The 27,889-nt window shown below is 44.8% G+C and overlaps 2 protein-coding genes across 2 annotated transcripts in view; one reads left to right on the forward strand and one right to left on the reverse strand.

The window, feature by feature from the left end:
* The window catches only part of LOC308163910 (piwi-like protein 2), a gene marked incomplete at both ends in the record, with an annotated part of 153,206 nt that overhangs the window by 86,472 nt on the left and 38,845 nt on the right, over positions 1-27,889 (forward strand). The gene's annotated exons all lie outside the window — the stretch shown is intronic.
* LOC308163464 (chromodomain-helicase-DNA-binding protein 1-like) lies at positions 49-27,793 on the reverse strand (the record flags this gene model as incomplete). Its single annotated transcript, XM_080537651.1, has 17 exons — positions 49-216; positions 2,741-2,886; positions 3,106-3,289; positions 4,476-4,629; positions 5,585-5,696; positions 7,664-7,774; positions 8,621-8,694; positions 9,004-9,100; positions 9,446-9,538; positions 10,344-10,499; positions 10,992-11,154; positions 11,782-11,863; positions 11,970-12,004; positions 12,461-12,572; positions 13,142-13,248; positions 26,662-26,774; positions 27,754-27,793. 17 exons carry the CDS (start codon positions 27,791-27,793, stop codon positions 49-51), a joined length of 1,947 nt encoding a protein of 648 aa, XP_080393777.1.

A 27,889-nucleotide genomic window follows, 5' to 3' on the forward strand; every position in this document is an offset into this window, starting at 1 on the left:
TTATGATGGCTGCCAGAAACCTCTGGGTCGCCTAGCAACCTTACAACCTTACTTCTTCTGGTGTTTCTGCTCCTGGTGCTTCTTCTTCTTGTCCTGCGTTAGTTTGGCCCTCTTGGCTGCAGCCTCCTGTCTCCTCTGGTGCTGCTGCTGCAGCTCAGACTCGCTGAGGGGTTTCCTCTTCCTGCGTGGAACCCCCAGGGGCCCGGACAGAGACACCTGGGAACCCACAGGGTGAGTCAAAATACACACGATGAATGGACAGAAGAAGGGAGGAGGAAGAGAGAGATAGATAGATAGATAGATAGATAGATACTTTATTTATCCCCGTGGGGAAATTCACTTTGCCGCGCCACTCCACTAAAAACCACACATAACAACACAACACAACATAAAGGACAGACAACAACACTGGGCCAGCCATGTACAGTATATAAAAAACAGTGAGGTCATGATATAAAAGTGGATTAAAAAGATGGCTATAGTCAGGGGTGCACATAACTTTTTGGGGCCAGTGCTCAGAGGAGCACCTAGGGATGCTGCTTGGTGCTCCCCGAGCTCGCGAGTCACGACCCGTCCCACAGGATGGATGAAAAAGGGATACATGGATAACTTATATTAGCAAAACGACATTTGTTCATAAATAAAGATGAACGAACAAATGATTGTGTGCAAAACAAAAGAAACAAATGCAAAATCAAATGACTGCTCTTTAAGCATGAAAGTCTGTCAGACTCCTTTAAACACAATGAAATCAACTGACATCTCTTTAAGCACTAACTGAATGTCTGTTCTTTAAACACAATGAAATCAACTGACATCTCTTTAAGCACTAACTGAATGTCTGTTCTTTAAACACAATGAAATCAACTGACATCTCTTTAAGCACTGCTCTGTTCTGTAAACACTGAAATCAACTTTTCAACAAAAAGTTACAGCCTAAGCATTTATTTATGCTACAAGCGTAATCATCATCATCACTGCTGTATTGACTGCTGTTAATACTGTCCTCAATTTCAACCATGGTAGAGGATGTTGTAGGCTATCACTTTAAATAGCTCATTATTTTGATTGTGCAACAAAGTCTTTTTTTTCTAATAGAATTCCCAACCATATCCTGGGTCAGGGGTCGAGGTGCGATAATGAAAAACAGTTGTAAAACAAACGTCTGAAAGCTTCAGAGAAAAGAAACGTGGTGTTGTTTTTCCTTTTAGCGACGAGTCGTTCGGGACTGAATTTTCACGTGCGGCGTGATAACCGTGATAACCGTGCGATACGCGATACGCGGAATGAAAGTACGAGTTACGATACTTTCCGAATGTTTTCGTGAGGGGAGTCGCCGTGGTCGTCGTCGGTCGACTGTTGTGATGCATTACTCGTCGGGCCTTCGGCTGAGGGGACGGCAGATAGTTACTTAGTGGGGCTTGCAGTGATGCAGCAGTCAGCAGTTGGATTTTGAGGAAGTAAATTCCTCTCCCAGCGCTTCCAGCTGTTGGTGCGCAAGAGCGCGTTCATGCCGCTGATCTGCCGCGCAGAATGCATTTTGGCGACGCATGCGCACTGGCGCACCAGTTATGTGCACCCCTGGCTATAGTTATTATATTAAAATACTAAAAAGTGATGATGATGATTAAAATAAATAATAAATACAAATTCAGGAGCCTTGACCCCGACTGCTACTTTAGTTGCCATTGAACAGTCTTAGTGCAGCCGGGATAAATGATTTTTTATATCGCTCCGTCTGGGAGCGTATCGTAATGAACCGCCCTCTGCGGCGGCTGCTGGTTTGCCCAGCGAGGACATGATGGAGGGGGTGGTTGGGGTTGTCCCTGATGGACAGCAGCTTACTCCTAGTCCTTCTCTCCACTACCGTCCCCAGAGAGTCCAGGCTCCTACCCACCACTGAACCCGCCTTTTTTACGAGCTTGTCCAGCCGTCCGGTATCCCTCTTGGTGATGTTTCCCCCCCAGCAGACTGCAGCGTAGAAGAGACACCCACACACAAGAGGAGATGATGGATATGATCTGGGGCATCAGTGGATCGGTACGGATGTGTATCTTCACCTGAGTGTCTCAGAACTGGTGGCTTGCAATCGCAAATGCACACAGAATCATGCAAATACATACTCACACTCGAACTCGCACTCGCACTCGCAATCGCGCTCACGCTCAAACGCACGCGCACATGCACACACACACACACACACACTCACACACACTCACACTCACACTCACACTCACACACACACGCACACGCACACACGAATCATCCTGCCGACACAATAGATCAGTTAAATAATGCAATTGCACACTACCTCCTTTCCATCACAACCCAACATGACAGGACTGTGAAAAACAGAACTGTCAGGTTTTCAAACGCACTGGTTAGTGAGTAACCATGTTAAACAGTAGATGAGAGTCATAACCATGTATTATCAATAGGACAACAGTGAAGAGGCTGTAACATTTACATTTTTGGCATTTAGCAGACGCCTTATTCCAAAGCGACTTACACTCGATACATAAGACTAAGCAAGTGAATCATCAATCCACCAGTCGTAGCAGGAAGAGTAATCCAGCTCAGGCCCGGGGCCATAGGCAGTTTCAGTGATAGAAGGAAAAATCTACTTCTATTACCATCTTCTAAACCTAGACCTTTTATTTTTTAATTATATAGACACTGGAGAAACAGAGAAACAGTACAGGGGGGGGCAATAGAAGTTAGAAGGCTGTAACATTCTTACTCCAGGTTTGTGGCGGAGTGACGGTCCCTCTCCCCCCGCCTCCTCCCGCTCCGCCTGCTGTTTCTCCAGCAGGAGAGAGAAGCTCCTCTGGTCCCGTGTGCTGGGGTCCTTGGAGTAGTCCTTCCCCTCGAAGTAGTACATGTGGTCTGGAGCATGACAAAGCAAGAATGAGCGCAATGCTATGTAGCATGTTGCTGTGGACTTGGTAAATGGTAAATGGGCTGCACTTACATAGCGCCTTTATCCAAAGCGCTTTACAACGGCCTCTCATTCACCCATTCACACACACATTCACACACCAATGGCGGCAAGCTACCATGCCACAGCCGCCCCATCAGGACTTCCTCTTGTTAGCTCATACTCACTCTGTCCATTGGTTTCCAGGTCCTCCTCCTCTTCCTCTCTGGGCAGGGCATGTTCTTCGTCTTCCTCAGTCACCCACTCTCCGCCACGGGACTGACCCAGGATCAGCCCCAGGTCCACGTGTTGGACAGAACTCTCCTCTAATGACAGTAACTTATCCACCCCGAACTTTAGGATCTCACTCAACTGTGACAACAAATGAGAGAGTATAAGAAAGAAACACAAAGAGAGAGAGAGAGAGAGAGAGAGAGAGAGAGAGAGAGAGAGAGAGAGAGAGAGAGAGAGAGAGAGAGAGAGAGAGTGAGTTTCAATAGCATAGGAGGAAGGAGAGAGTAACACCTGGACACAGAAACTGAGATAGAGTAGTGGGAGAGAGGGATGGTAGGAAGGTCTGTTAATGGGGTGCACACTTAATATCAATCAGTCATCGCTCGAATGCCACAGCCTATTTGAGTATTGTTGCTGACCATGTGCCTGTGTCTGAAACATTTGCAGGAATTTCATGACGCAATCATGTTATCATGGACCAGAATCTCAAAGGAATGCTTCCAACATCTTGTGGGATCAATTCCACAAAGAATTTAGGCTGTTTTGAGAGCAAAGGGAGGCAACCAACTGTCTCACTATCTCCTTCAGAACAACCTCCCTGACCCTCACCAATCCGGCTTTAAGGCTCGGCACTCCACTGAGACTGCTCTCCTTGCTGTCACGGAGTCTCTCCACTCTGCTCAAGCTTCCTTCCTCTCCTCTGTTCTCATTCTCCTAGACCTGTCTGCTGCCTTCCACACAGTAAACCACCCAATCCTTCTCTCCATCCTCTCTGATCTGGGCATCTCTGGCTCTGCACTCTCCTGGCTTGCATCCTACCTGGCTGATCGCTCTTATCAGGTGACATGGAGAGGAGGATCGCTTTCTTCTCCACAAGCCCTCACCACTGGGGTCCCCCACGGCTCTGTCCTAGGGCCCTTACTGTTCTCCCTCTCTACCAAATCTCTTGGCTCTGTAATCTCCTCACATGGTTTCTCCTACCACTGCTAAGCTAAGCAGACGACACGCCACTCTTCCTCTCTTTTCCCTCCTCTTACTCACAGGTGACAACAGGTATATCTGCGTGTCTTGCAGACATCTCTTCTTGGATGTCAGCCCACCATCTCAACCTCAACCGGAACAAGACTGAGCTACTCTTCCTCCCTGGGAAAGCCAGCCCTGTCCAAGACTTCACTACCATCCATTTCATAAAATAATAGAAAAAACATGGTTGTGCTTTGTTCTACCATCGGGTGGAGGTATCTCAACTTTTGGAAACTCTAGTTCCTCTACTACATAGAAGATGGCTGCTGTTGCCAGGGTTGCTGTTGCCAGGGTTCTTCCCCTGGAGTCCTGCAGTAGCAGACTGGGCCTGCTCCAGCAGAGAGAAGCGCCCCTCCTCGATCACAGTGTTGGTGAGGCGCAGCTTGGACACGGCACGGGAATATACAATCTCCTCCACGGTGTCCCTCCCCAGGAGGCGTATCACCTTCACAGCCCTGCGACCAGCCCAGAGGAGAAAGAACTATGAGAAAAGGGGTGCTTAGGTGGCGTAGCGGACTAAAGGCCGGTTTAGGCTTCTGCGTAAAGTCGACGCCGTAGGCTACGCGTAAGCTTACGTAGTCCCGCATGACCGTGCGTAGCCTTGACGTGCTCCTCTCAAAAAATCTAACCACGCGTCAGAGCGCACGTAACCGTAAGCTCTGTGATTGGTCCGCTTGGTAGAACATGATTCAGACAAGATTCCGACTCTCTCCTCGCCCAAAATGCGGAAGTCATGACAGAAATGTCATTCACCTTTTCTGTAATTACTTATTAATAAAGATTTGAAAAATTATGATAACCATCGTATTATCTTAGTTTAATGTCATTTCAATGCATCATAGAACTTTTATATACAACAAACATAACAACAAAAAGATCGCTATTATGCCGCTTTGAGCTTTGAGCTCCGTTGAGTTCCTAACCGGAAGAGGCACAGCACAGGGGCTGAAAACACACTGCCACCTAGCGATGTGACGGTGTAATTGCAGCGCGGACCAACGTCGAACTATAAACTTGGAGAGTTTTCGCGTAGTCTACGGCGTAGCCGCACGTAAATTCGACGCAGAAGCCTAAACCGGCCTTAAGTGTTGACCACATAACCGCAGGGTTCCCGGTTCGATTCCGGCCGCGGACATATCCTGCATGTCATCCCTTCTCTCTCTCACCCATCCTTCCTGTCATATCTCTACTGTCTCTATCACAATAAAAATAAAAATAAAAATGAGTGGGACTGCCCCACTCAGAAAAAAATTACTTAGAAAAGAAAAAAAGAAAAACAAATATGAGAAAAGATCAGGCCGCTCGTTTATATGTAAATAACTGGAACATTCACAGCACAATACACCAGACATTGCAGCATACAAGCAGAAGACTATTGACTTTGACCTTCTTTGACCCCATCCTATTTACCTTGTCTGACCAATCCGATGACAACGAGCAGCCGCCTGCAAGTCATTCTGGGGGTTGAAGTCACACATAAATATCACAGTGTCAGCAGCTGTCAGGTTCATCCCCACTCCTCCTACACAAGAGACATCTGGGTTAGTCAAGCTGCCGTTTGTACAGCTTCTAAACGTCGTACATGTTTTTGCACAGGGCAATCCCCTCTGGACTGTTCTAGAATGAGTCATAGTGCAACCCCTGCTATACAAACTATAAAAAAGAAAAGACCTTCATCGTTCTCTTGCAATGTACTGAAAACAAGACCTGCTGCAAGAGACAAGAGAGATATAACATCATAAACAGCATCTCCCTTTGCTGCAATGAGTCCTGCAACAACGTGTGTTGATGTATTTGGTACACTTTCGTACACAATTGACTTCAATTCACTTGCATGCAAACCTCCAGTAGGTGTATAGGTCTCCATAGGGAGCAGATATGGGGTGATGTGGGGGTCACACTGCATGCTATGGGGAAGTCAAGTCTTTCATATTCTGTATAAAAAACACTTTGAGAAATGTCAGGTCTTGTTCGGAGCAAAACATCCTCCCACCAGTCTTATCTTCTTGTGGTCAGGGGCCTCTTTCGCTTGTTCAGTTGAGTTTGAGACAGTTTGAGCTGTCAACAGATGCAGAGATACTGCTGAGGTGGCTGTGTGCTGGAAAGGTACAGAGAGACCAACTGTCTTAATAGTAGGTGCACCTTTTTACTTCTGCATTTGAAGTTTTGTATCATTAACCTTTTCTTTTATTTCTGCACTTTCGCCTCACGTTTGGATTTGGCCGACTATTTGATAGCGAGCGGGTCATTCTCCTCCATTGATGTAGCCTTTGAAACCAAAATGGGATTGGTGTTTGTTCTTTTGGGGAGTAATTAAATGGTAAATGGTAAATGGACTGCACTTATATAGCGCCTTTTTTGCTGCTCTAAAGCTGCTCCAACGCGCTTTACAACGGCCTCTCATTCACCCATTCACACACCAATGGCGGCAAGCTGCCATGCAAGGCGCTGGCCCGCTCACTGGGAGCAATTCTGGGGTTCAGTGTCTTGCCCAAGGACACTTCGACATGTGGCCAGCCGGGGCTCGAACCGCCGATCTGCCAACCTTGTGATCATTAGGCGGCGACTCTACCTCCTGACTCTACTCCTGACTCTACCTCCTGACTCTACTCCTGACTCTACCTCCTGACTCTACCTCCTGACTCTACCTCCTGACTCTACCTCCTGACTCTACTCCTGACTCTACCTCCTGACTCTACCTCCTGACTCTACCTCCTGACTCTACTCCTGACTCTACCTCCTGACTCTACCTCCTGACTCTACTCCTGACTCTACCTCCTGACTACTCCTGACTCTACCTCCTGACTCTACTCCTGACTCTACCTCCTGACTCTACTCCTGACTCTACCTCCTGACTCTACTCCTGACTCTACTCCTGACTCTACTCCTGACTCTACTCCTGACTCTACCTCCTGACTCTAATCCTGACTCTACTCCTTACTCTACCTCCTGACTCTACCTCCTGACTCTACTCCTGACTCTACTCCTGACTCTACCTCCTGACTCTACCTCCTGACTCTACCTCCTGACTCTACTCCTGACTCTACCTCCTGACTCTACTCCTGACTCTACCTCCTGACTCTACTCCTGACTCTACCTCCTGACTCTACTCCTGACTCTACTCCTGACTCTACCTCCTGACTCTACTCCTGACTCTACTCCTGACTCTACCTCCTGACTCTACCTCCTGACTCTACCTCCTGACTCTACCTCCTGACTCTACTCCTGACTCTACCTCCTGACTCTACCTCCTGACTCTACCTCCTGACTCTACCTCCTGACTCTACTCCTGACTCTACCTCCTGACTCTACTCCTGACTCTACTCCTGACTCTACCTCCTGACTCTACCTCCTGACTCTACTCCTGACTCTACCTCCTGACTCTACTCCTGACTCTACCTCCTGACTCTACCTCCTGACTCTACTCCTGACTCTACCTCCTGCGCCACAGCCGCCCCGCAAAAAGTAACTGGGAGAGAGAGAGCCCACCTGCTCTGGTGCTGAGAAGAAAAACAAACACGTCCTGGCTGCTGAAGTTCTTGATGGCCAGGTTTGGCTCCTCCCCCCTGACTGAGCCATCTAGACGCTCGTAGCTGTATCCTGCAAGGAGGGCAGGAGTCCAAACAACACTAGTTTGAGCCTGTGAATCTCCATTAAAAAAAGCACAAGTCAGCACAAGCCAGCTACAGATGAATACATTCATGGAAGCATACTAACTAAGTGTAATAACACTAATAGCATTTCGTTGTCTGGTACGGTACTTGTACTCTGCAATGACAATAATAAAGTTGAATGTAATTTAATCTGATTAATTTACACACCACACCACCATGCTGTCTAAGTTTCAAATAAAATATTGTAATGATGGGGGGAGAAATAACAAGTTGGTATTGAGATAGCTGTCGCCATCCAATGAAGTGTGATTCAAGGTGTGGTATGGTATGGTATAGTATGGTATGGTATGGTATGGTATGGCTCCTGGACGGTTCAAACTGATGAGAATTGAAAGATGATGAGAGATGGTTTGGAGAGGAAGCAGATGCTAGACCACAGTAGACTGTGACCAATGCTATTGAATTTGAGGCAGGTTGGCAAGTTTTAAAAAAAACTTTCTCCGTTATCAATCTAAAGCGCTTAGCAGCAAGTTACACACAAGTCAGAGCAGAAGGGGTCTCAATCATAACATGCCCAAAGACTAGACACAAAAACCCCAAAACATTTTAGTCTAGCCGTAGTCAGCGACGAAAACTTGACTCAAATGTTTTGGAGTTTTTGTGGACTGACACTGCACTGGAATGTTTTCAGTTTTCATCAAGTGGAACTGGACTGGAACTAAGAAGAATGGAGGTGACTTGGTGTGACTAGAACTGGTGTGCATCTTCATCTAAACACCAAAGACTAAGTGACTAAAAAGCCTGACAAAATTAACACTGTACTGTAGTCTACCTCTGTACTCCATGTAATCCTGTAGGATGTCCAGCACTCTGGTCATCTGTGAGAACAGCAAAATCCGATGGCCCCTTCACACAAACATGGAGAGCAAGACACACAGAGATGTAAGGTGTAGTGGTGGTCTAGTGGATAGTGAGTTGGACTTGTGATCGGAAGGTTGTGAGTTCAAATCCCGCCTGAAAACCACACCACTACTAGTGTGCCCTTGAGTACGGCACTTAGCCCTCAGTTACTCCAGGGGGAATGTCCCTGTAATTCGTAATTGTAAATCGCTTTGGATTACCGTAAAAGCGTCTGCTAAATGGCAAAATGGTGTGGGGGGTATCTTGGTTGCTTTGTGGCTGTACAGTTTGGTCAGTGAAGGCAGAGGGACTAACCCTTCATGCATGTATTTCAACATGCTGTCCAGAAGACACAGCTTTCCACTGGCCTCGATGAGATGCTCCCCCATTTCAAACGGCTCTGGTTCCACTCCTGAGCAGGAGTGGTGGTTCATGTTTGCATACCACACAGATACTAAACAAAGCCCAGCAGTCATTTGTATCGTCCCACAGTAAATGGTAAATGGTTAAAATGGACTGCACTTATATAGCGCCTTTTTTGCTGCTCCAAAGTGCTTTACAACGGCCTCTCATTCACCCATTCACACACACATTCACACACCAATGGCGGCAAGCTGCCATGCAAGGCGCTGGCCCGCTCACTGGGAGCAATTTTGGGGTTCAGTGTCTTGCCCAAGGACACTTCGACATGTGGCCAGCCGGGGCTCGAACCGCTGATCTGCCAACCTTGCAGTGCTGACTGCACATAAGGACTCACCATGAAACAGGTAGGGGTGGTCGACACACTTCCTCAGCTGCATCAGTATGTTCAGCAGCCTGGTCTTGTTGCCTTGTTCATTCTCAAAGGCGTCTGAAAGCAACACAGAGGCCAGTTTGCTACAGTTGCATTCCTTGTGAGTGAAAAGGGTTTCCTTGAGTGAACAATGGTATTTTCTGACATAACCTAAAACATCTAAAACACAGCAACACAGAGAGCCCAGTTTGCTACAGTTGCCTTCCTTGTGAGTGAAAAGGGTTTCCTTGAGTGAACAATGGTATTTTCTGACATAACCTAAAAAGGTTTCAACATAAAGCAGCAATGGAAACAACCAAATAGGTTGAGACTAAATTGTTCATAATTAAGTCTCAAATAAGTATAACTCACAGGGTTCCCACACCTTCTGAAACATCAAATTCAAGCACCTTTCAAGGACTTTCAAGACTCAATTCCCTCAAATTCAAGGACCCAACACGGCATAGTTTGAGACAGATCTAGATGAGAATTTATATAATAGGAACTATCCACTCACAGACAACAATTAAAAAGAGGGGCTTGAATGTGTGAACACTAGATGGTCTCTTGTCATCTCTACCACAGCACAGCAAAACAATATATTGTGAAATATGTGTAAAGTTAAGCAATACAGAAACGTATTTACTAGTTGACGAGCTAAGTAAAAAAAAAGTTGAACATATATATTATACTTTTTTTAGAAAGAGGGGGGGGGGGGGGGGGGAGAATTCAAGCACTTTCAATGACCCATGTCTATTTTCAAAAACTTTTAAGACCTTGATTATTTTTTTCTCAAATTCACAAACTTTCAAGGATTTCAAGGACCCGTGGGAACCCTGAACTCAGCATCATCAGTACATAAAGTCCACTGCAGCAGTCTCACCCAGGTCCTTCATCAGGATGGCCTTGTAGTATCTCTTCTGCAGGGCTGACATCCCGTGGTACATCACCAACTCGGTTTTCTTCGGCAGGTCGGCCGCCACTTCTGCTTTGACCCTCCGGAGCAGGAAGGGCTGGAGGACACACTGGAGCTCTGAGGCTGAGGGCGTTGGAACAGACAGGAAGTCCTGACGTTAGAATTATAAGGTTCTATCTCAGTTTTTGGTCAAAATTGAGTTTTTTACATAATCTGATCCATTAGGTGTTTATTAATGCCTGTGTGGTGTTATTTTTAAAAAGTTGACATTTTTTAGCTAGTAATTAATAAAATACAAAGGTTCCATCTCACAAAACATAATGGAATGTAAAAACTTTGACGCTCAATATCTCTGAACTGCCCTAAACGGAGATAGAACCTTATCATTCTAAACTGAGATAGAACCTTATCATTCTAAGCTCACGAAGTGACACAGAATCCGATATGTGTACTTGTATGAATTCCATATCGTACACATTGTATATCACAACCAAATGAAGATGCTCAACAGATACAACAAAATATTGTGTCATATATACTGTAAGTATTGTATATAAAGACACATTTGGGGGTATTGCAAATACAGAGCAGGTTGATTCCTAGGTAGTGCCGTACCCAGAGCAGGTTGGTTCTGCACATGTGAGTAAGTGCTGACGAAGTCGTCTACTTCTTCTGGTGGAAAGAGGCTGGGCTGGATGAAGGTCAGGAGGGAGTAGACCTCCTGCAGGTTGTTCTGGATGGGGGTCCCAGTGAGCAGCACTCTGAACCCCACTGAGAACTGCAAGGTGAGGGAGGATTGTCACGGCAAGGCAGACCATGGCAAATGCTGAGAAAGAGGGTTAGACTCAATTCGGTTGTTAAGTCTGACGTCACTTCTTTGTGACGTTTAGCAATTTCCGGGTCCAAATAAAAAACTCCCCACACCAGTGTACCAGTGTACTAAAGCACCAGAGTACCAGTGTACTAAAGCACCAGAGTACCAGTGTACTAAAGCACCAGTGTACTAAAGCACCAGAGTACCAGTGTACTAAAGCACCAGAGTACCAGTGTACTAAAGCACCAGAGTACCAGTGTACTAAAGTGGTAGAATGACAGTTCAATCGTTTTTTAGGCTCGGATCTATTCATACAACAAGGGACACAGCACTTTCCCGTTTTTCCCATATTGTCAGCGTCTTTGAGCCTCGGAAAAGCGCTATACAAATAAAATGAATTATTAGCGTTACTGCGGCATTTCGAAGAGAGCGCCTCAGCCAACGTTGGACCCGGAAACACGTCACGACTTAACAACCGAATAGCAGCGGGGGGCTGGTGGAGGGAGAGATTGGCATGGAATGGAATGAGGGATGGTCTCAAACACATGATGTCAACCTCCACCAGCCTCTCCTGGTCAGCAGGTAACTTACCTCTGTCAGGGCTTTGTGCAACAAGGAGTTCTGGTTCTTCAGCCTGTGAGCCTCGTCCACCACTAGAACCTTCCACTTCCACCTGTAGACAAGATCATGTTGTTGTATACGGCCTGTGGTGTATAGTGTTGGATTTTTGAATTTGCTAAGCATTCTGGGTGTTAGCTATGAAGAAGTGTCAAGCGCACCTCCTTCTCAGGAACGAAGCGTCGTTGAGACAGAGCTGAGGAGAAAGAGAGAGAGAAAGAGAGTGAGAGAGCGTTTTGAGTGAGAGTCAAATTGGACACATCCAAAATCCAGATTTGAATTAATGGAGAAATTCATATGAAGGTCAAAGGTGAATATATAGACAGTTGAAGGTCGTATATAGACAGTTCGTGAGCTTAGAATGATATGGTTCTATCTCCGTTTAGGGTAGTTCAGAGATATTGAGCGTCAAAGTTTTTACATTCCATTATGTTTTGTGAGATGGAACCTTTGTATTTTATTAATTACTAACTAAAAAATGTCAACATTTTTTAAAAAATGTCAACATTTTTTAATAACACCACACAGGCATTAATAAACACCTAATGGATCAGATTATGTAAAAAAAACTAAATTTTGACCAAAAATGGAGAACCTTATAATTCTAACATCACGATATATAGACAGTTGCCACATTGCCACACAGGATCACCTCGTACGTGGTGAGCAGAACATTGAAGTGCAGGTTGTCCATCTCTCTCTGCAGCTCCGCCCTCTTCTCTTTGCTCCCAGTGTAACACAGCACAGTCAGACCCGGGGAGAAGCTGGGGGGGCAACAGTCTGTCAGAGCACATTCATACGACAGGCCAGGAGACCAAGCTCTTACTGCGCAAACACAGCACTAGGACATTCATGCTTGGTTCACATAACAACACATGAATACTAAATGCCTGAGTCAACCTGTAAACATTTTTTCCATGTTTGGCATTTAGCAGACGCCTTATTCTAAAGCGACTTACAATCAATACATTTGACTAAGCAAGTGAATCATCAATCCACCAGTCGTAGCAGGAAGAGTAATCCAGCTCAGGCCCGGGGCCATTGATAGAAGGAAAACCTTCTTTTCAACCTGTTTTTTTTGTTTTTTAAAATATATTTAGACACTGGAGAAACAGAGAAACAGTACAAGGGGGGCAATAGACGTTTTTAGGGACACAGTAGAGGGGAAAGCGGGTGTCTTCAGGAGACGCAGTGCTGGGGGGCAGTAGATGTCTCAGGAGGAACATGACTTGTAGACTCAATGTGGACAAGGCTCCCACCCAGTGGCTGGTAGGAGCTATGTTAAGTGAATGATTGTCTGGGACTAAGATATGAAGTGTTTTGATCTTCTCACCGTTCCATCTCCTGCCTCCAGTTCTCCATGACAGAGAGTGGACTCAGCACTAGGAACGGTCCCTCGTCTCCTAAGGCCCCTCTCGTGTACACCAGCAGAGAGATGGTCTGAAGGCAGCAAACACAGACAAACACATCTTCAGGGCTCTCAAGTCTCACGCATTGGGCATGAGACAAGGTGTGGCCCAATGCGTGAGACTTGAGAGCCCTGCGTCTTGAAAAACATACACATATATACACAAACATACAAACATATAGTAGCAACCAACATCTTGTTGAATGTTGAATGACAGAACTAAGCAAACGATACATGCACATCGTTCCACCTATGTAAAGAGATGGACAGGGGGGAACAAAGGTAACATTGTAGTGTAGTGTATTTTCATATGACTTAGCGTGTAAACCCAGCCGACAGCCCAAACAGAGAGTGAAACACGTTCCAGGGCATGCATCAACTGCTGCAGCTGGCCGTAGCCATGGCAACCCAACGGCCACGTAGTGAAAGCAACACAGTAGGAGACTCTGTTTGACTCCCTCTTTACTCATCCAGGGCTTGCTTGAGGGCAGAAACATATTTGTCATTTATCTGATTCGTTCCCCTATTCACTAGATAACCGTCCGTTTGTGTTGTTTCTGTTAGGAGAGATAGGGAGAGATTTCTTAAATTAAACAAGCCTGTTGTTTGTTAGGAATCTTTCTCCTCTCCTGGCAACACATTTGACTTCACTCTGTCCAAATAGGATTGTTGTGTCGGACCCCAGGAAGACTAGTGTAGTGTATTTTCATGCTCTGTAACCATAGCCATGGCCCTCTAAACAATGGCCTTTTGACATGCATGTGCAGAGGATGGAATGTCATCATGGGAAGATATAATTGCATTGGGGCCCGAGTCAGCAAGACGCCCATAACATAGGTTGCATTGGAATTGTATTAGACCATAGGGGGAGTTGCATTATAATAAGACAATGACATCCTATTTGCAGGACGGAGAATGGCCTCACCTACTATGGTCTCACTGATATACTTTGTATTCAACCAAATTAAAGTGACGTGGACTCTGTTTAGTGGGCTCAGCGAAAGTGGCAGTGACAGGGTATAAAGTCCTCTACGCAGATGGGCTCTGTCTCTTCTTTTTTCTTCACATCCATCCTGTGACCGATTCGGACCATCAGCTCCATTGAGGGGCCATGCTGTGTAACCTGCTTTTTTGAATAAACAAGTCTTAAATTTGCTCAAGAACTCTTCTTCATTTTTAGTAAGTAACAGATACCAAAATATATACGAAATAATGGCGAGACTAGCCCACGAGTAAATATATATAGCTTATAGTGATTAGAGTGACCGTCAATTTTTACATCTCTTCATTCAGCGCCTGGAGGTAAGTACCATTCTCTCTTTCTCTCTCTCTCTCTCTGTGCCTGTAACCCAGCAGCTGCTCCCCCTCCCTCTCTCTCTGCTCTCTCTGTCTCTCCCTCTGTGACCCATTGACTTCTGCTTCCTCCCCCTTTCTCTGCTCCCCCTTTCTCTGCTCTCTTTCTCTCTCTCTCTAACTGTCCCTCTCTCTCTCTCTGTCAGACTTCCAGCTTTGATGTAATTAAATGGTCTTAAGCTGTAAACAAAAGAATTTAGATTTGTGTTGAGTATCTGTTAGAAATATAAGATAATTACAATTGGATTGAATTTAAAGAGCCGGATTTAGAAATCTGTATTTGTACATAAAATGTGTAATTGTACGATATTGTCGTGTGTGTTGTGGAGCAAAGAATGAATTGCTTCAGTGCCCGTCTTACGGACGAGCTTTTGGCAGAATACTGAGGAGGAGACGTTTTCCCAGTGGGCCGAAATACGTGTATTAGATCAGAGAAAGTTCTGATGAGTGTATTAATGTGTTATTATGTGTATGGAATGAGCATTCCTGTTTGATAAAAGTGTAATTGGACTGTAAAGTCTGTTTTGGAAGACAAGAGGTCCTTTGTCCTTGTCAGCGGAGCACAAACACGCACGCAGGCACGCGCAGACACACACAGGCTCAGATTTCTCTTGGGAGAGAGACCGTGGAAAAAAGGCATTAGAAAATATTAGAATGAGATTGGTTTGGTAACTAATAATTTAACTGCATTGAAAGATAATCTTGAAATTGTTGTGTCGTGGAAAATAAGAGTATTGTGGAAAGCCAGTACGGTGTAAAGTTTAAATCCCACAGGGGCGATTTTTTCTAGAGGACAGCTAGAGGCAAAGAAACCCCCCCTCCTTCCTTTTTTCTCTAATGCTGTATGCCTACAGTGATACACATGTTGTCTCATACAAGGCTGTCTTTGTCTCCAGTTTCAGAGAGAAAAGGGGGGCTGCGGGTGATAATATACTGGGACAGAGGGGTCAATGGAGAGTGTTAGAGTGAGGTTCATTTGGTGAATAATAAGCATTCCTTTAGAAAGGAACCTGACTTTGATTAATTACATTACTTATTTCTTGCAGATAAAATTGGATTCATTTCGCATGGGTTGTGTCGTATTCTAAAAGATAAGGAAAGTGAATTGACCAGTGGGATAGAGTGGTTTGGAGAAATTTCATTGACAGGTCTGGGGAAGGAACTTGCTGCCATCTAGTGGACAGATTGTAATAGTCCAATGGTAACGTTTTATTTCACAGGGTTACATCAATGAAGTGTTAATGACTAAGTCTAATTAATTATGATTTCCTTTCAAATAACAAGTCGATTTCTTTACAGATTGTAATTAATAATTAATCATTTTATTCCTTCCAAAATTAATCGATTTCTTTACAGGTTGTTGTCATTATTCGTGTTTTACATCTTTTTATTTCAAGTTAAGTTCTTTTTCACAGCTTTTGATTAAAGAATAGCAGAACAGTTTCTATCTGAGGTTTGAGCAGTCAAGGGTTTTGTGAATCAGAAAGACTTAGAGCGTGACCTGCCTTTGTAATTTGATAATTGTGTTGAACAGCCTTTGTAGTTTAATAATTAAAGTTGACCTGAACTATAATTAGTATTGATTGAGCAATTAAGTGATACACATTCATACACAATAAGGGAAAAACATTTAGATTAAAACTAAACTAAATTTGGATTGAATTGAATTGAAATTAAATTGAATTTAAATTTAAATTGAATGATTATTTGGTTATGATTATTAATAATTAATTAATATTAATTAATAGTGATAGTTGATTGTTAGTGATTAATTAGTTATAATTATTTAAATAATTTAAATTAAATTGAATTAAAATTTTAATTAAATTAAAATTAAAACACACACACACATAGATTACATTTAAGTCAATAATACACAATACCACTGAAACAATCCGTTGTTCTGAATTGTAATGTTCTGTGTAGACAGTTGACGCAGTTAAAAGTTGGACTAGCATCTGTTTAGCAGATACGGCAACAGAAGGTGGGTTGTAAGAAAAGTACACCTTATAGCATATTTTCAGCATATTAAGCAGTATAAATATTTCAGACATGGGAGCCAAACCCAGTAACATTGTGAGGGCTGTTAATACAGACAAGGGAATATTAGCAAATTCATCCCCTGTGGCTATAGTGGAAAAAATGAATCCTCTTGTTAAGGAGATTAGCAAAATGTCAACGAAATGGAATATTCGTTGGGCAGACATTGAACAACCATGGCCAGAAGAGGGCACCTTTGACTTACAATTAATTGCAACATTGGAGATACTTATCAATGCACATAAGGCGCATCAAAAAGGAAAGATTAGATCAGAGAAACGCAGGTTAGAGTTAGCTATTTTAGACCTCTTCAAGGTAGAGGGGCAGAAAGTAGCATTAGCTTGGAATGAGAAAACAGCTCACATGGATCCAGAAAAAAGAGATGAATTGGCCAAAGCAATGGAAGAGAAAGTGAACATTCCATTCTCACACACAGCTCCAATCTCCAGTCCTCCTCCCTATGCCAAGATACTGGAGGACAATTCTCAGCGGATCTACCCTCAGGTCCCCGTCCTAAGTACGAACGGAGCCTTCACTATCAAAGATGGGGGTGATAATGTACTAGAGAGGGGAAGAGCGAAAGTGACCGTGGATTTCGAACCAGAGAACAAGACAGATGACAGTGAAGATGGCAGTGGAGGTGAAGGCGAATGTTCCGGTGCTGACAGCAATGCACAGGGAGGTTACAGTGCTCAGATCAGAAAACTAATAGCCAGGGCCGAAAAACAGGGAAGGACAAGACGCTATAAAAAGGGAAAAGAAGAAAGTGGTTCTGAAGATGAGCAGGAGTCTCTGAAGATAGAGAAGAAGAAAGAGAGCTTAAAGCAAAAGAAGAGGATGTCGGAGGAAGAGGAGGAAGAAAGGGTGAAAAAGGATAAGGAGGAGTTAAGAAAGAGGGCAAGAAAACTCCAGAGAAGCCTAAGAGAGGAGGAAAGTTGTATACGACAGATAGAGGAACTGGAAGAACAGATAGCTCAAGTGACATCATTTCATACATCCCAGCCGAACCTCTCAAGAGAGTATCGTCAAGTGTCATCACATCATACATCCCAGCCGAACCTCCCAAGGTCTACAGCGACACCAAGGCGGGACGAAAGAACGGAGCCACTAGTAAGCAATTATGGCCTTAGACCAAGAGGGAAGGCATCGGAGGAAGAGGAAATTCAGGGGATCTTCCCGGTGCTGTTTCGAGATAACAAGATAGAATATCGTCCTTGGGGTCATACAGATCTGTCTGAAGTGATCGAAAAACTCCCAGTCCTAGAAGATGGGGGTCACCCTTGGACTAACGAGATGGACGTGAGACTGACAGGGACGCAGGCCGCGATGGGAGACCTGAAAAGACTCTTAGCCTATTACAGGATTGGACACCATGCAGGAAATATTGACGAAGGCAGGACTTCATAAATATATCGGTACATCAGTTTATGACCCAGAGCTCTTCGCAGCAAACAGAGGCAGGCTGTGGAAGGCAATCAGAGAGACATACCCTACTCACATTCACCCAGACAATATCATCGTGATGCCACTGGGAGAAGATGAGAATCCCAGGGGTTTTGTAGCCCGTGTGCACTCTCAATGGAGAAGTGTGACAGGGAAGGATGCCGAGGATAACCCGTTAGAAAAAGCCATAATCAGGGAAAAGATTCAACAAGGTCTCCCTACCCCAGTTAAGAACAAGTTAGCAGAAGTGGTGGGGCTACGACACATGAACAAGGCTGTTTATATAGACAACGTAGCACACCAAGTAGAATTATTTAGAAAGAAGATTCAGATACAGAAGGCACAAGACGAAGACTCACTCAGAAAACTAACTCAAGTACAATTGACTGAAGGCAAGAAAACCAGAGAGAGAGTGCAGACCATAGCCCTACAGGTCCCATCTCAGCCACAGCAACTGCAAACTGTCCCTCCCCAGTCATACCCACAGGGGCCACAAGGGGGGTATCCATACCCACAGGGGCCACCAGGGGTGCAAGTGGTTCCGTACCAGCCATACAACCAGCCTGGCCAAGGACCACCACAAGAGGGATGGACCGCAGCCGGGAAGAAGATGTTAGGACCATGTTTCCAATGCGGCCAGGATGGACACTTAGCCCGTACCTGCTGGAAGAAGAACCAGGGGGGCGCAGGGGGGAAACAAAAAGGAAGATATAGGCCCCCTGCTGCACCGGCTCCAGGAGTGGTGAACCCCTACGGAGGCCCAGCAGCTGGGCTATAGGGGTGCCCAGAAGATCCGAGAAGGGGGTGCCAGCTGGTGGTGACGAACAGGCCTGAAGATGAACCTACCATATGGGTGTCGGTCAACCAACGTCCATTAGAATTGATGGTGGACAGTGGAGCAGCCTACACCTGTCTGAAGCCTGAAGATGCCACGCACCTTCCTATGTCTGGGAAATATGTGAAGACAATCGGATTCGAGGGAATTAAACAGCTGATCCCTACTACTGAGCTTGTAAGCTTAGAGTACAAAGGACAGAGAGCAGATCTGTCAATACTTGTATCAGAACACACGCCAATAGGGCTACTAGGGAGAGATGCACTATGCCAATTGAACTGTACAGTGAAATGCACACCTGACGGCTGTCGGGTGACAGTGCCACAAGAGAACAGACAGCTGTCTGTCATGATGGACAACAACGCATCTATGGTGTATTGGGTGGGAGGGCTTAGCCCAGACCTAATGGAACCAGCAAGGATGTGGGACAATTATATCCTGGCACACATGTCAGAGGCCAGAAGGCCTACTGATCCATTGCATTGTACACTCCAGTATTTTAGAGAAGTTGCAGATGCAAACCCAGATGAGTGGCTGAAGCATCAGCCAAAACAGGTACAGCTTAGTACAAGTTGTATAATCCTAGGCCCTCAGGGAGTGGCTATGAAGATAAACAGTGACACTTATCTAGATCAGGAGCATAAGATTGAGGGTAGCATCCCTCATGTGACACTTATGATATCTGAACACTATAAACAGAAGCATTTAGGGGCAATGATGGCAGACTCAGAAAAAGCCAGATTTGTAACGACAAAAGAAAACCCTGCTATCTGGAGGAGCATTGATGGACAGTTCACAAAACTGATGATCTCTGCTCAAGGAATAGGACATCCGCAGACTGTGAAGCTAATGAACCAGCTAATCCTTCCTGTACAACCTGAAAAAGACCTCAGAGAAGAAATGATACAGAATGTGCCAGCAGACCTGTGGGCAAAGAACAGTACAGACATTGGATTTGTGAAATCAGCTCGTCCATTGAGAGTTGAACTCATACCGGGTGCAAAACCCCCTTGGAAAAACCAATACCCATTGAAGCAGGAAGCAATTGATGGAATTGAGCCACAGATCAAAGGATTGTTAGAGGCAGGAGTCTTGAAGATAACTCAATATCCGTTAAGTAACACACCTCTTCTGCCAGTAACGAAACCTGATGGTTCATATCGTCTGGTACATGACCTACGGGCTGTGAATGAGGTAGTTGTCAGCTATCCAGCCGAAGTTCCTGATCCTCATGTGCTGTTGACTCAGATTCCATCTACAGCCAAAGTATTTACAGTGATTGATTTATGCGGGGCTTTCTTTTCTATACCTCTTAGTGTAGAAAGTCAAGGGTTATTTGGGTTTACCTACAAAGGTCAACATTATCAATATACCAGAATGCCACAAGGGTACAAACACAGTCCTCATGTTTTTAATCAGGTCTTGAAGGAGGACTTAGACGGGTTAGGGCAGACGATAAGTAGTACTGCCATTCAGTACATGGATGACATACTCCTTTGTGCCCCAGATGAAGAAACATGTCACAGGGATTCCGTTAAACTGTTAAAGGTTTTGGCGGAGAAGGGACACAAGGTGTCTAAAAAGAAGCTACAGTATTGCCAGGAAAAGGTAACTTACTTAGGACAATCTATTACACAGGGACATCGCAGTGTCACTAACGAACACTTGGAAGCTATTCAGAAGGCTCCAAAACCACGAACGGTTAGGGAAATGATGATGTTTTTGGGCATTACTGGGTATAGTTCAGCATGGGTGGAGGATTACACTAGACTGGTCGCTCCATTGAGGGGGATGATTAAGGAAACAGGTAGTGATAAACTCCAATGTTGCATTACTTGGACAAGGGAAGCTGATTTGGCGTTTGAGACAATTAAACACAAATTACAAGAAGCGCCAGCTTTAGCGCTTCCAGATTATTCCAAAGAATTTGGATTGTATGTTTCTTCTTCAGCCAAAGGGAAGTATGCCTGCGCTGTTCTTACGCAACCAACAGGCATTGGACCTAGTCCACAGCCCATAGCCTATTACTCTGTCGCATATTCAGAGGTAGAAATGGGTTTCGCGCCATGCTACAGAGCAATGGCCGGGGCATATCTTATGTACGAGAAGGCAACAACCTTAACAATGGGGTACCCAATTACCATTCTCTGCCACCACAGTCTAAGGAATCTTTTGAATCAAGGCAAGTATACTTTGACGATGCCTAGGATTAGGAATTATTACAGGATGTTGGAAAGAGAAGATGTAACATTACTAAGATGTAACACACTTAACCCAGCAGAGACCTTGCCAACCCCAGAAGATGGGGAACCACACGATTGTGTGAAGGAAGCTATGAGGTACTCTAAGCTTAGAGCAGATCTACTAGCTTTGCCTTTAAAGGAAGCTGACGTTGAGTATTGGACTGATGGATCTTGTTACCGGGTAGGAGAAAGTTTACGTGCTGGGTATGCCATAGTCCGATCCCAAAATTCAGGGTTCATTGTGGAACAAGCCGAGGCTGTTCCTCAGCCTTGTTCAGCTCAATTGGCTGAGTTAATTGCCCTCACAGAAGCATGCAACTTGGGAACCGGACGAAGAGTGACAGTGTACACCGACTCTGCCTACGCCCATAATGTGTGTCATCTACATGGAGCTGTATGGAAGGGACGGGGTTTTAAGAAAACTGATGGTTCGCCTATTCAGCACCACGCTCAAATCATGAAGCTGTTACAAGCCATGATGAAACCAAGGGAATTAGCCATAGTGAAGTGTGCCGCACACAGATCTGACTCATCACATGTCACACAAGGTAACAGGGCTGCAGATGATGCAGCCAAAGCCATTACAGGAGCAGACAAAGCAGGTAAAGTTCTGCTGGTCACACATGAAGCACAGTTACAGGGCATGGTCACGCTTGAGGATTTGTTGATGTTACAGAGTGGGGCAAATGCGCTAGACAAAAACCTATGGTTAACAAGGGGGGCTAGTCAGGATGACACAGGTCTATGGAGAAATCATGAGGGACTGGTTGTGGCACCCCCAGATTTATTAGGCATGCTGATACAGGAAGCCCATGGATTAGCTCATGTGGCCAGGGGGGAGGTAAGACACAAGATCACCAAGGAATATGGTTTTTGGGCTCCATATTTATTGGAACAAATAGACCATATCCTTGGTCAATGTGTGGTCTGTTTGAAAAACAATATCAGACCTGGAATACCAGTGGGAACTGGGCATATCCCTACCCCAAACGGGCCAATGAAACACTTGGTGATTGACTATGTGGACATGATTCGTCCTGTTGCAGGATACAGGTACATGTTAGTTGTAGTGGACAGGTTCAGCAGATGGGTAGAAGCATGCCCCACTCGAAAAAAGGATGCTCAGTCTGTAGCAAAGTTCCTATGCAGGGAATTCATACCTAGGTTTGGAATTCCAGATAGGATAGCGTCAGACAATGGTAAGGAATTTGTGGATAAGACGGTAAAGCTTATACTACAAAAGTTGGGAATCAAGCAGAGATTTGGGTGTATTTACTCACCTCAAAGCCAGGGGATGGTAGAGAGGATGAACGGGGTCCTTAAGAACCGTCTTTCTAAGGTCTGTCAGCATACAGGTCTTAATTGGGTGGAAGGACTCCCTCTTGCATTGATGGCCTGTCGTTCCAGTGAGATTCGAGGGCTGCACTTGACTCCCCATGAACTGGCTATGGGGAGAATAATGACAGCTCCCTGTGCACGAACCAGTGGGAAAGGGCCAAGTTTGGCTCTCTTGGAGAGTGACATGAAAGCCTATGTACAGTACATGACTAACCGGCAAAAGAGTATCTCTTCTTATGTGCTCCACAAACAGGAACGTGAAGAGGAGGTGAACGCACAGGAGAGGAAGGACGCGTTGCAACCGGGTGACAAAGTATACGTGAAGGTCTACAGACGGAAGTGGCATGAGGCTCGACGGGAAGGACCATACGAGGTCGTTCGGTGCACTGGGACTGCCATCCAAATCAAGGGGTCCCCCACCTGGTATCACGTTCATCACTGCATCAAGGCACCCAATGAGGACGATGAGGGAGAGCCTCAGCAGGATGGTGAGGAGACCCCTGGGGACGAGGAAGTCCACAGCTTGGACATCCAGGCTGACGAAGATGTTGGTGAGTATCTGCGCCGTGATGCAGATGATGCCGGGGGCCTCGTCCCAGACCCTGTCCAGCCCAGAGATGAGTGGGCCAATGGAGATCATGAAGGACCAAGGGACTGCGACACCCCTCTTGGGGGTTCTACCAAGCCTGGTGTTGCCCCTGTTGTCACCCCTTCCGACCCTGACAATGCTCCAGACGGAGATGTCAGCAACCCGGGCGGCTGCCCGGACCAAGGTACCATTGAGAGACACAGACCTGTCAGTGATACACCCCAACCAGACAGATCCCGTGATACACCAAGGCCAATTAGGAGGAAACTCAAGCCATGCCGTTTCAGAGACTAATATACCCCTTAGTGTTCCTACCCCATTGACTTCCTTGGACAATGTTACACTTCACTCACACACTGTTATGCCTGGACGTCAGAAAAGAATGATCACAGCAGGTAGATCTTTTATTTGCCCACATTCACGTTGTACTGTTGATGATTGTTTGATCTATACCGCCGAAGCGGACGAGTGGTATTTACTGGATGCTAAATATGTTACACTTAATCAACACTCAAGCAACACGCAAGAAACTCGTGTGACATTAACTAATGTTGACAAGGTGTTGAACTCGTATTGGTGTGCTAGACGTAATATCGGTGAACAGGTGTCTAGTGAATCCAACAATTTCAAGGACAAAGTTTGTAGGAACACTCCTGACTATCCACACTACTATAGGTTGGACTGTGAGAAATTTGTGCATGAATATGTTCACGTTGAGTTACCAGGAAAGGTTGAAAATGTTGCTGTGAAGGCTTCTACGAAGGTGATTGTAGTCGCTACTGACGATTATTTGTTGTATGATTCTAATCACCTGGGGACACGGTCCCACCCTAATTCTGCCACTAGTATCATGAAAGATTTTGCTTCAAAAATGAATTATTCTGATTGCTGGATTTGTCAACAGGTCCCTGTAAGTACATCTGCTCCTATGTTTTTCCCCATACCGTTAACTAAAGCAGAATGGTTTCATTATAATTGGCAGGGTTTAGCCCAATTTGTTTTACAGGGCAAGAACCAGAGCTCTTCTTGTCAGCCCAGCACGATTCTGGTTCCTTTAAATTCTTCCTATGCAGGTGTGGATATTGGTGTGTTGGAACGTCTGACAGCAGCAGTTAACGAACACCATAGGCCTAGCGGTGTGGGGAAGGTTATTATTGATAGGCTTACACATTTGTCACAACCAACAGGTCCGAAGAAGATATATATTATCCAAGCTATGTTCGTTCAATTGAATGGTACTGCATTGAGTCCTCATCTGTTATGTTCTGGGAGTGTGACTTCTACACGGTGGAGAGGTTCAGTTGTTATTTCTGGATTGAAATGTAAAGTTGTTGATTGTGCTATGGTGCCTCAAATGAAATTACATGATACCAATACTACCAGACGGCAGAAAGGCACCACGCAGCTTAAGGTCATGCCTCTCGTAAATATTACAACCTGTATTGACATACAATCTCGGCTCAAGGGCAGCGCGCTTCGTCAGCTAGGGGCCGCGTCTTGTATAGGTGGTGTCATTTTCCCGTATCCTGGTACGGAGCTTCAACTCCCGGAGGGTGTGTTTCTTGTGTGTGATAATAATGCATTCTCTAAGCTTCCTGCTTTGAGTGAGGGTCTTTGTTATTTAGCTCATCTGATACCTTTGATTAGGAAAGTTACTCGGGAAGAGATGTCTGTACTTCACAAACAAGCAACCCATCGTAGTCGTAGGGCGTTATCTACCGCTCAGAAGTTTTTTGGCCTAATATTCCCAAGTTATGGTGTCTACAACTCTCAGACTGAATTAAGTGCCCTATCATCCGTTCTTGAAAAACACATTAATGCTTCGGATGCTGTAGTATCTGCCCTGGCTACTGAATTGACTGAAACTAAGAATGTAGCTCTCCAAAATAGAATGGCTTTGGACATTATTTTGGCCAGTCAGGGTGGTACTTGTGCTTTGATAGGCGGTGAATGTTGCAGTTATATTTCGGATTCTGGTAACGCTCTGTATGATTTCCATGAATCTAACAAGAAGGGTATAGAGGATTTACGTAAAGAACACGGTTGGAATACATTGGATTTCTTTGATTCTGCTTTTTCAGGTATTGGTAATATGATCAGGTCCGTCGCTATTATTCTTGTTGTCATTATCATCTGTATTATGTTACTTGGTATTTTAATCAAATGTTTTGGAAAGTGTATTTCTGATGTTCCGGTTAATGCTTTGATGATGGCCGACATAGCTGATGAGCAAAAGCTGGATTCTGCTTTGCTTTCTGATTTTGTTTCCTCTTTTGATGATTTGTTTATTAAGTGATGTTTTGTGATTGTTTGCTTTGGTTCCTGTTTGTTTCTTTCTATATCATGTGATTGATGTCGGTTGTGAAGTGATGTAATGGTTACGCGACAATGGAAGCTCCTGACTATGAAAGTGTTATCAATCTGAGACAGCGGTAAAGGCTGTTCTCCAACTGGGGCCATGTGCTAGCAACCTCTGACCCTGCCGCTTCGGACGAGGGAAACATCGGTCGTTGGAAATTTCTGTATCTCAGTTTTTGTATTATGCATGATGAACTGAGTGATGTGTTGATGTGTTGATGTGTTGATGTGTTGATGTGTTGATGTAGTTGATGGGTTGATGTAGTTTTTCTGTCTGTCGTTTAGTTTCGGAACACACTCTGCGTGTTCCGAGGGGGGCTGTGTAGTGTATTTTCATATGACTTAGCGTGTAAACCCAGCCGACAGCCCAAACAGAGAGTGAAACACGTTCCAGGGCATGCATCAACTGCTGCAGCTGGCCGTAGCCATGGCAACCCAACGGCCACGTAGTGAAAGCAACACAGTAGGAGACTCTGTTTGACTCCCTCTTTACTCATCCAGGGCTTGCTTGAGGGCAGAAACATATTTGTCATTTATCTGATTCGTTCCCCTATTCACTAGATAACCGTCCGTTTGTGTTGTTTCTGTTAGGAGAGATAGGGAGAGATTTCTTAAATTAAACAAGCCTGTTGTTTGTTAGGAATCTTTCTCCTCTCCTGGCAACACATTTGACTTCACTCTGTCCAAATAGGATTGTTGTGTCGGACCCCAGGAAGACTAGTGTAGTGTATTTTCATGCTCTGTAACCATAGCCATGGCCCTCTAAACAATGGCCTTTTGACATGCATGTGCAGAGGATGGAATGTCATCATGGGAAGATATAATTGCATTGGGGCCCGAGTCAGCAAGACGCCCATAACATAGGTTGCATTGGAATTGTATTAGACCATAGGGGGAGTTGCATTATAATAAGACAATGACATCCTATTTGCAGGACGGAGAATGGCCTCACCTACTATGGTCTCACTGATATACTTTGTATTCAACCAAATTAAAGTGACGTGGACTCTGTTTAGTGGGCTCAGCGAAAGTGGCAGTGACAGGGTATAAAGTCCTCTACGCAGATGGGCTCTGTCTCTTCTTTTTTCTTCACATCCATCCTGTGACCGATTCGGACCATCAGCTCCATTGAGGGGCCATGCTGTGTAACCTGCTTTTTTGAATAAACAAGTCTTAAATTTGCTCAAGAACTCTTCTTCATTTTTAGTAAGTAACAGATACCAAAATATATACGAAAGTAGCATACCTGACATGTCTTGCCCAAGCCCATCTCATCTCCCAAGATACACCCCTCCTGATTCTTGAGACATTGAGTCAGCCACTGTACTCCGTCCAACTGGTAGGGTCTGAACCGTATCCCTGAGGAGACACACCAATGTTGAGCACAAGACAAGTATAAATAAAAGCTAATGAATTATGCTAGTAGTAGTTGGGTTGGCTGCACGTTTTGGCTGTTCCACTTGCAGCCGTCATTCATTGCCACGATCATGACGTGCAAATCCTGTATAATCAGGAGATCATGTCGTCATTTACTTGACAGATTCTTAACAGGTAACAGTTCATTCATGTTATTTCGGTATAGTTTGCTTGCATGATTATGACTTTTCGCATGTTTCGTAGGGCAACATAATATGGCAACATTATATTCTGAAATCTGGAATCATTTTCATTTCAGTTCAGTCATAATAGTTCAGCCACGAACTTTGTAAACCCCACTTCTGCAATTCACTCTCAGACAGATTTGTCTTCACTTTCCCTGGCACTTTGTTTTTTATTTTCTGTAGGAAGCTTGTCATGTTTTCCGTAGATGATAAAAAAGCATTTCTAGTGATAGATTTGAAGTGAGGCTCAAAAGCTTAAATCAGAATCTATAAGTATAATCAACACACCTAGATTCTTAGCTTCATGTTTGCAGTTTGAAAGCAAGGTTCCCATGATATTCGACACATTTTGTCTTTTGGTGGTTTTTGGTATAGGCCACCGGGGTTGTGCATTAGGTCCAATTGTATTCTTATTGCGTCCAGATTGATTGACAGCTATCGGAGCCAATCAGCCCCCAGCTCAGGTGAATGACTGTTAATAGCAGCGCCTTGTCAACGGGGTTTCCTCTCCATCACAGCACGGGTAGTTGGGGGTAGTGATAGTGATTCATCCAGCAGAAGGCAGCAGCATCAGAGTACGGTACCTTATATTTCTTAAGTGAAGAAAAACCTCCAAAACGACCCTGTGAAAAAGCAGTGAAAGTTTTCAAAACAAAACAAAGAGGTTTGGTGTTCTGTTTCATGTGTAAAGGAGTATGTTATAATGCAACGAAATTAGAGTGTAACCATGAGCAAACTGTGTTGGTCTCGACTCTCCCGTTCCTCCGTCGAGGCCATGTGCTGCTAACACGACCTGGGTCACTGCGGTTGGCTATGTTCGTAGCTAGGCTAAGTGACCTAGATATCCATTCAGATAACATGAACATAGCCACA

The sequence above is a fragment of the Nansenia antarctica genome (genome assembly GCF_963989245.1).
Source record: "Nansenia antarctica genome assembly, chromosome: 8".
Lineage (NCBI taxonomy): Eukaryota > Metazoa > Chordata > Actinopteri > Argentiniformes > Microstomatidae > Nansenia > Nansenia antarctica.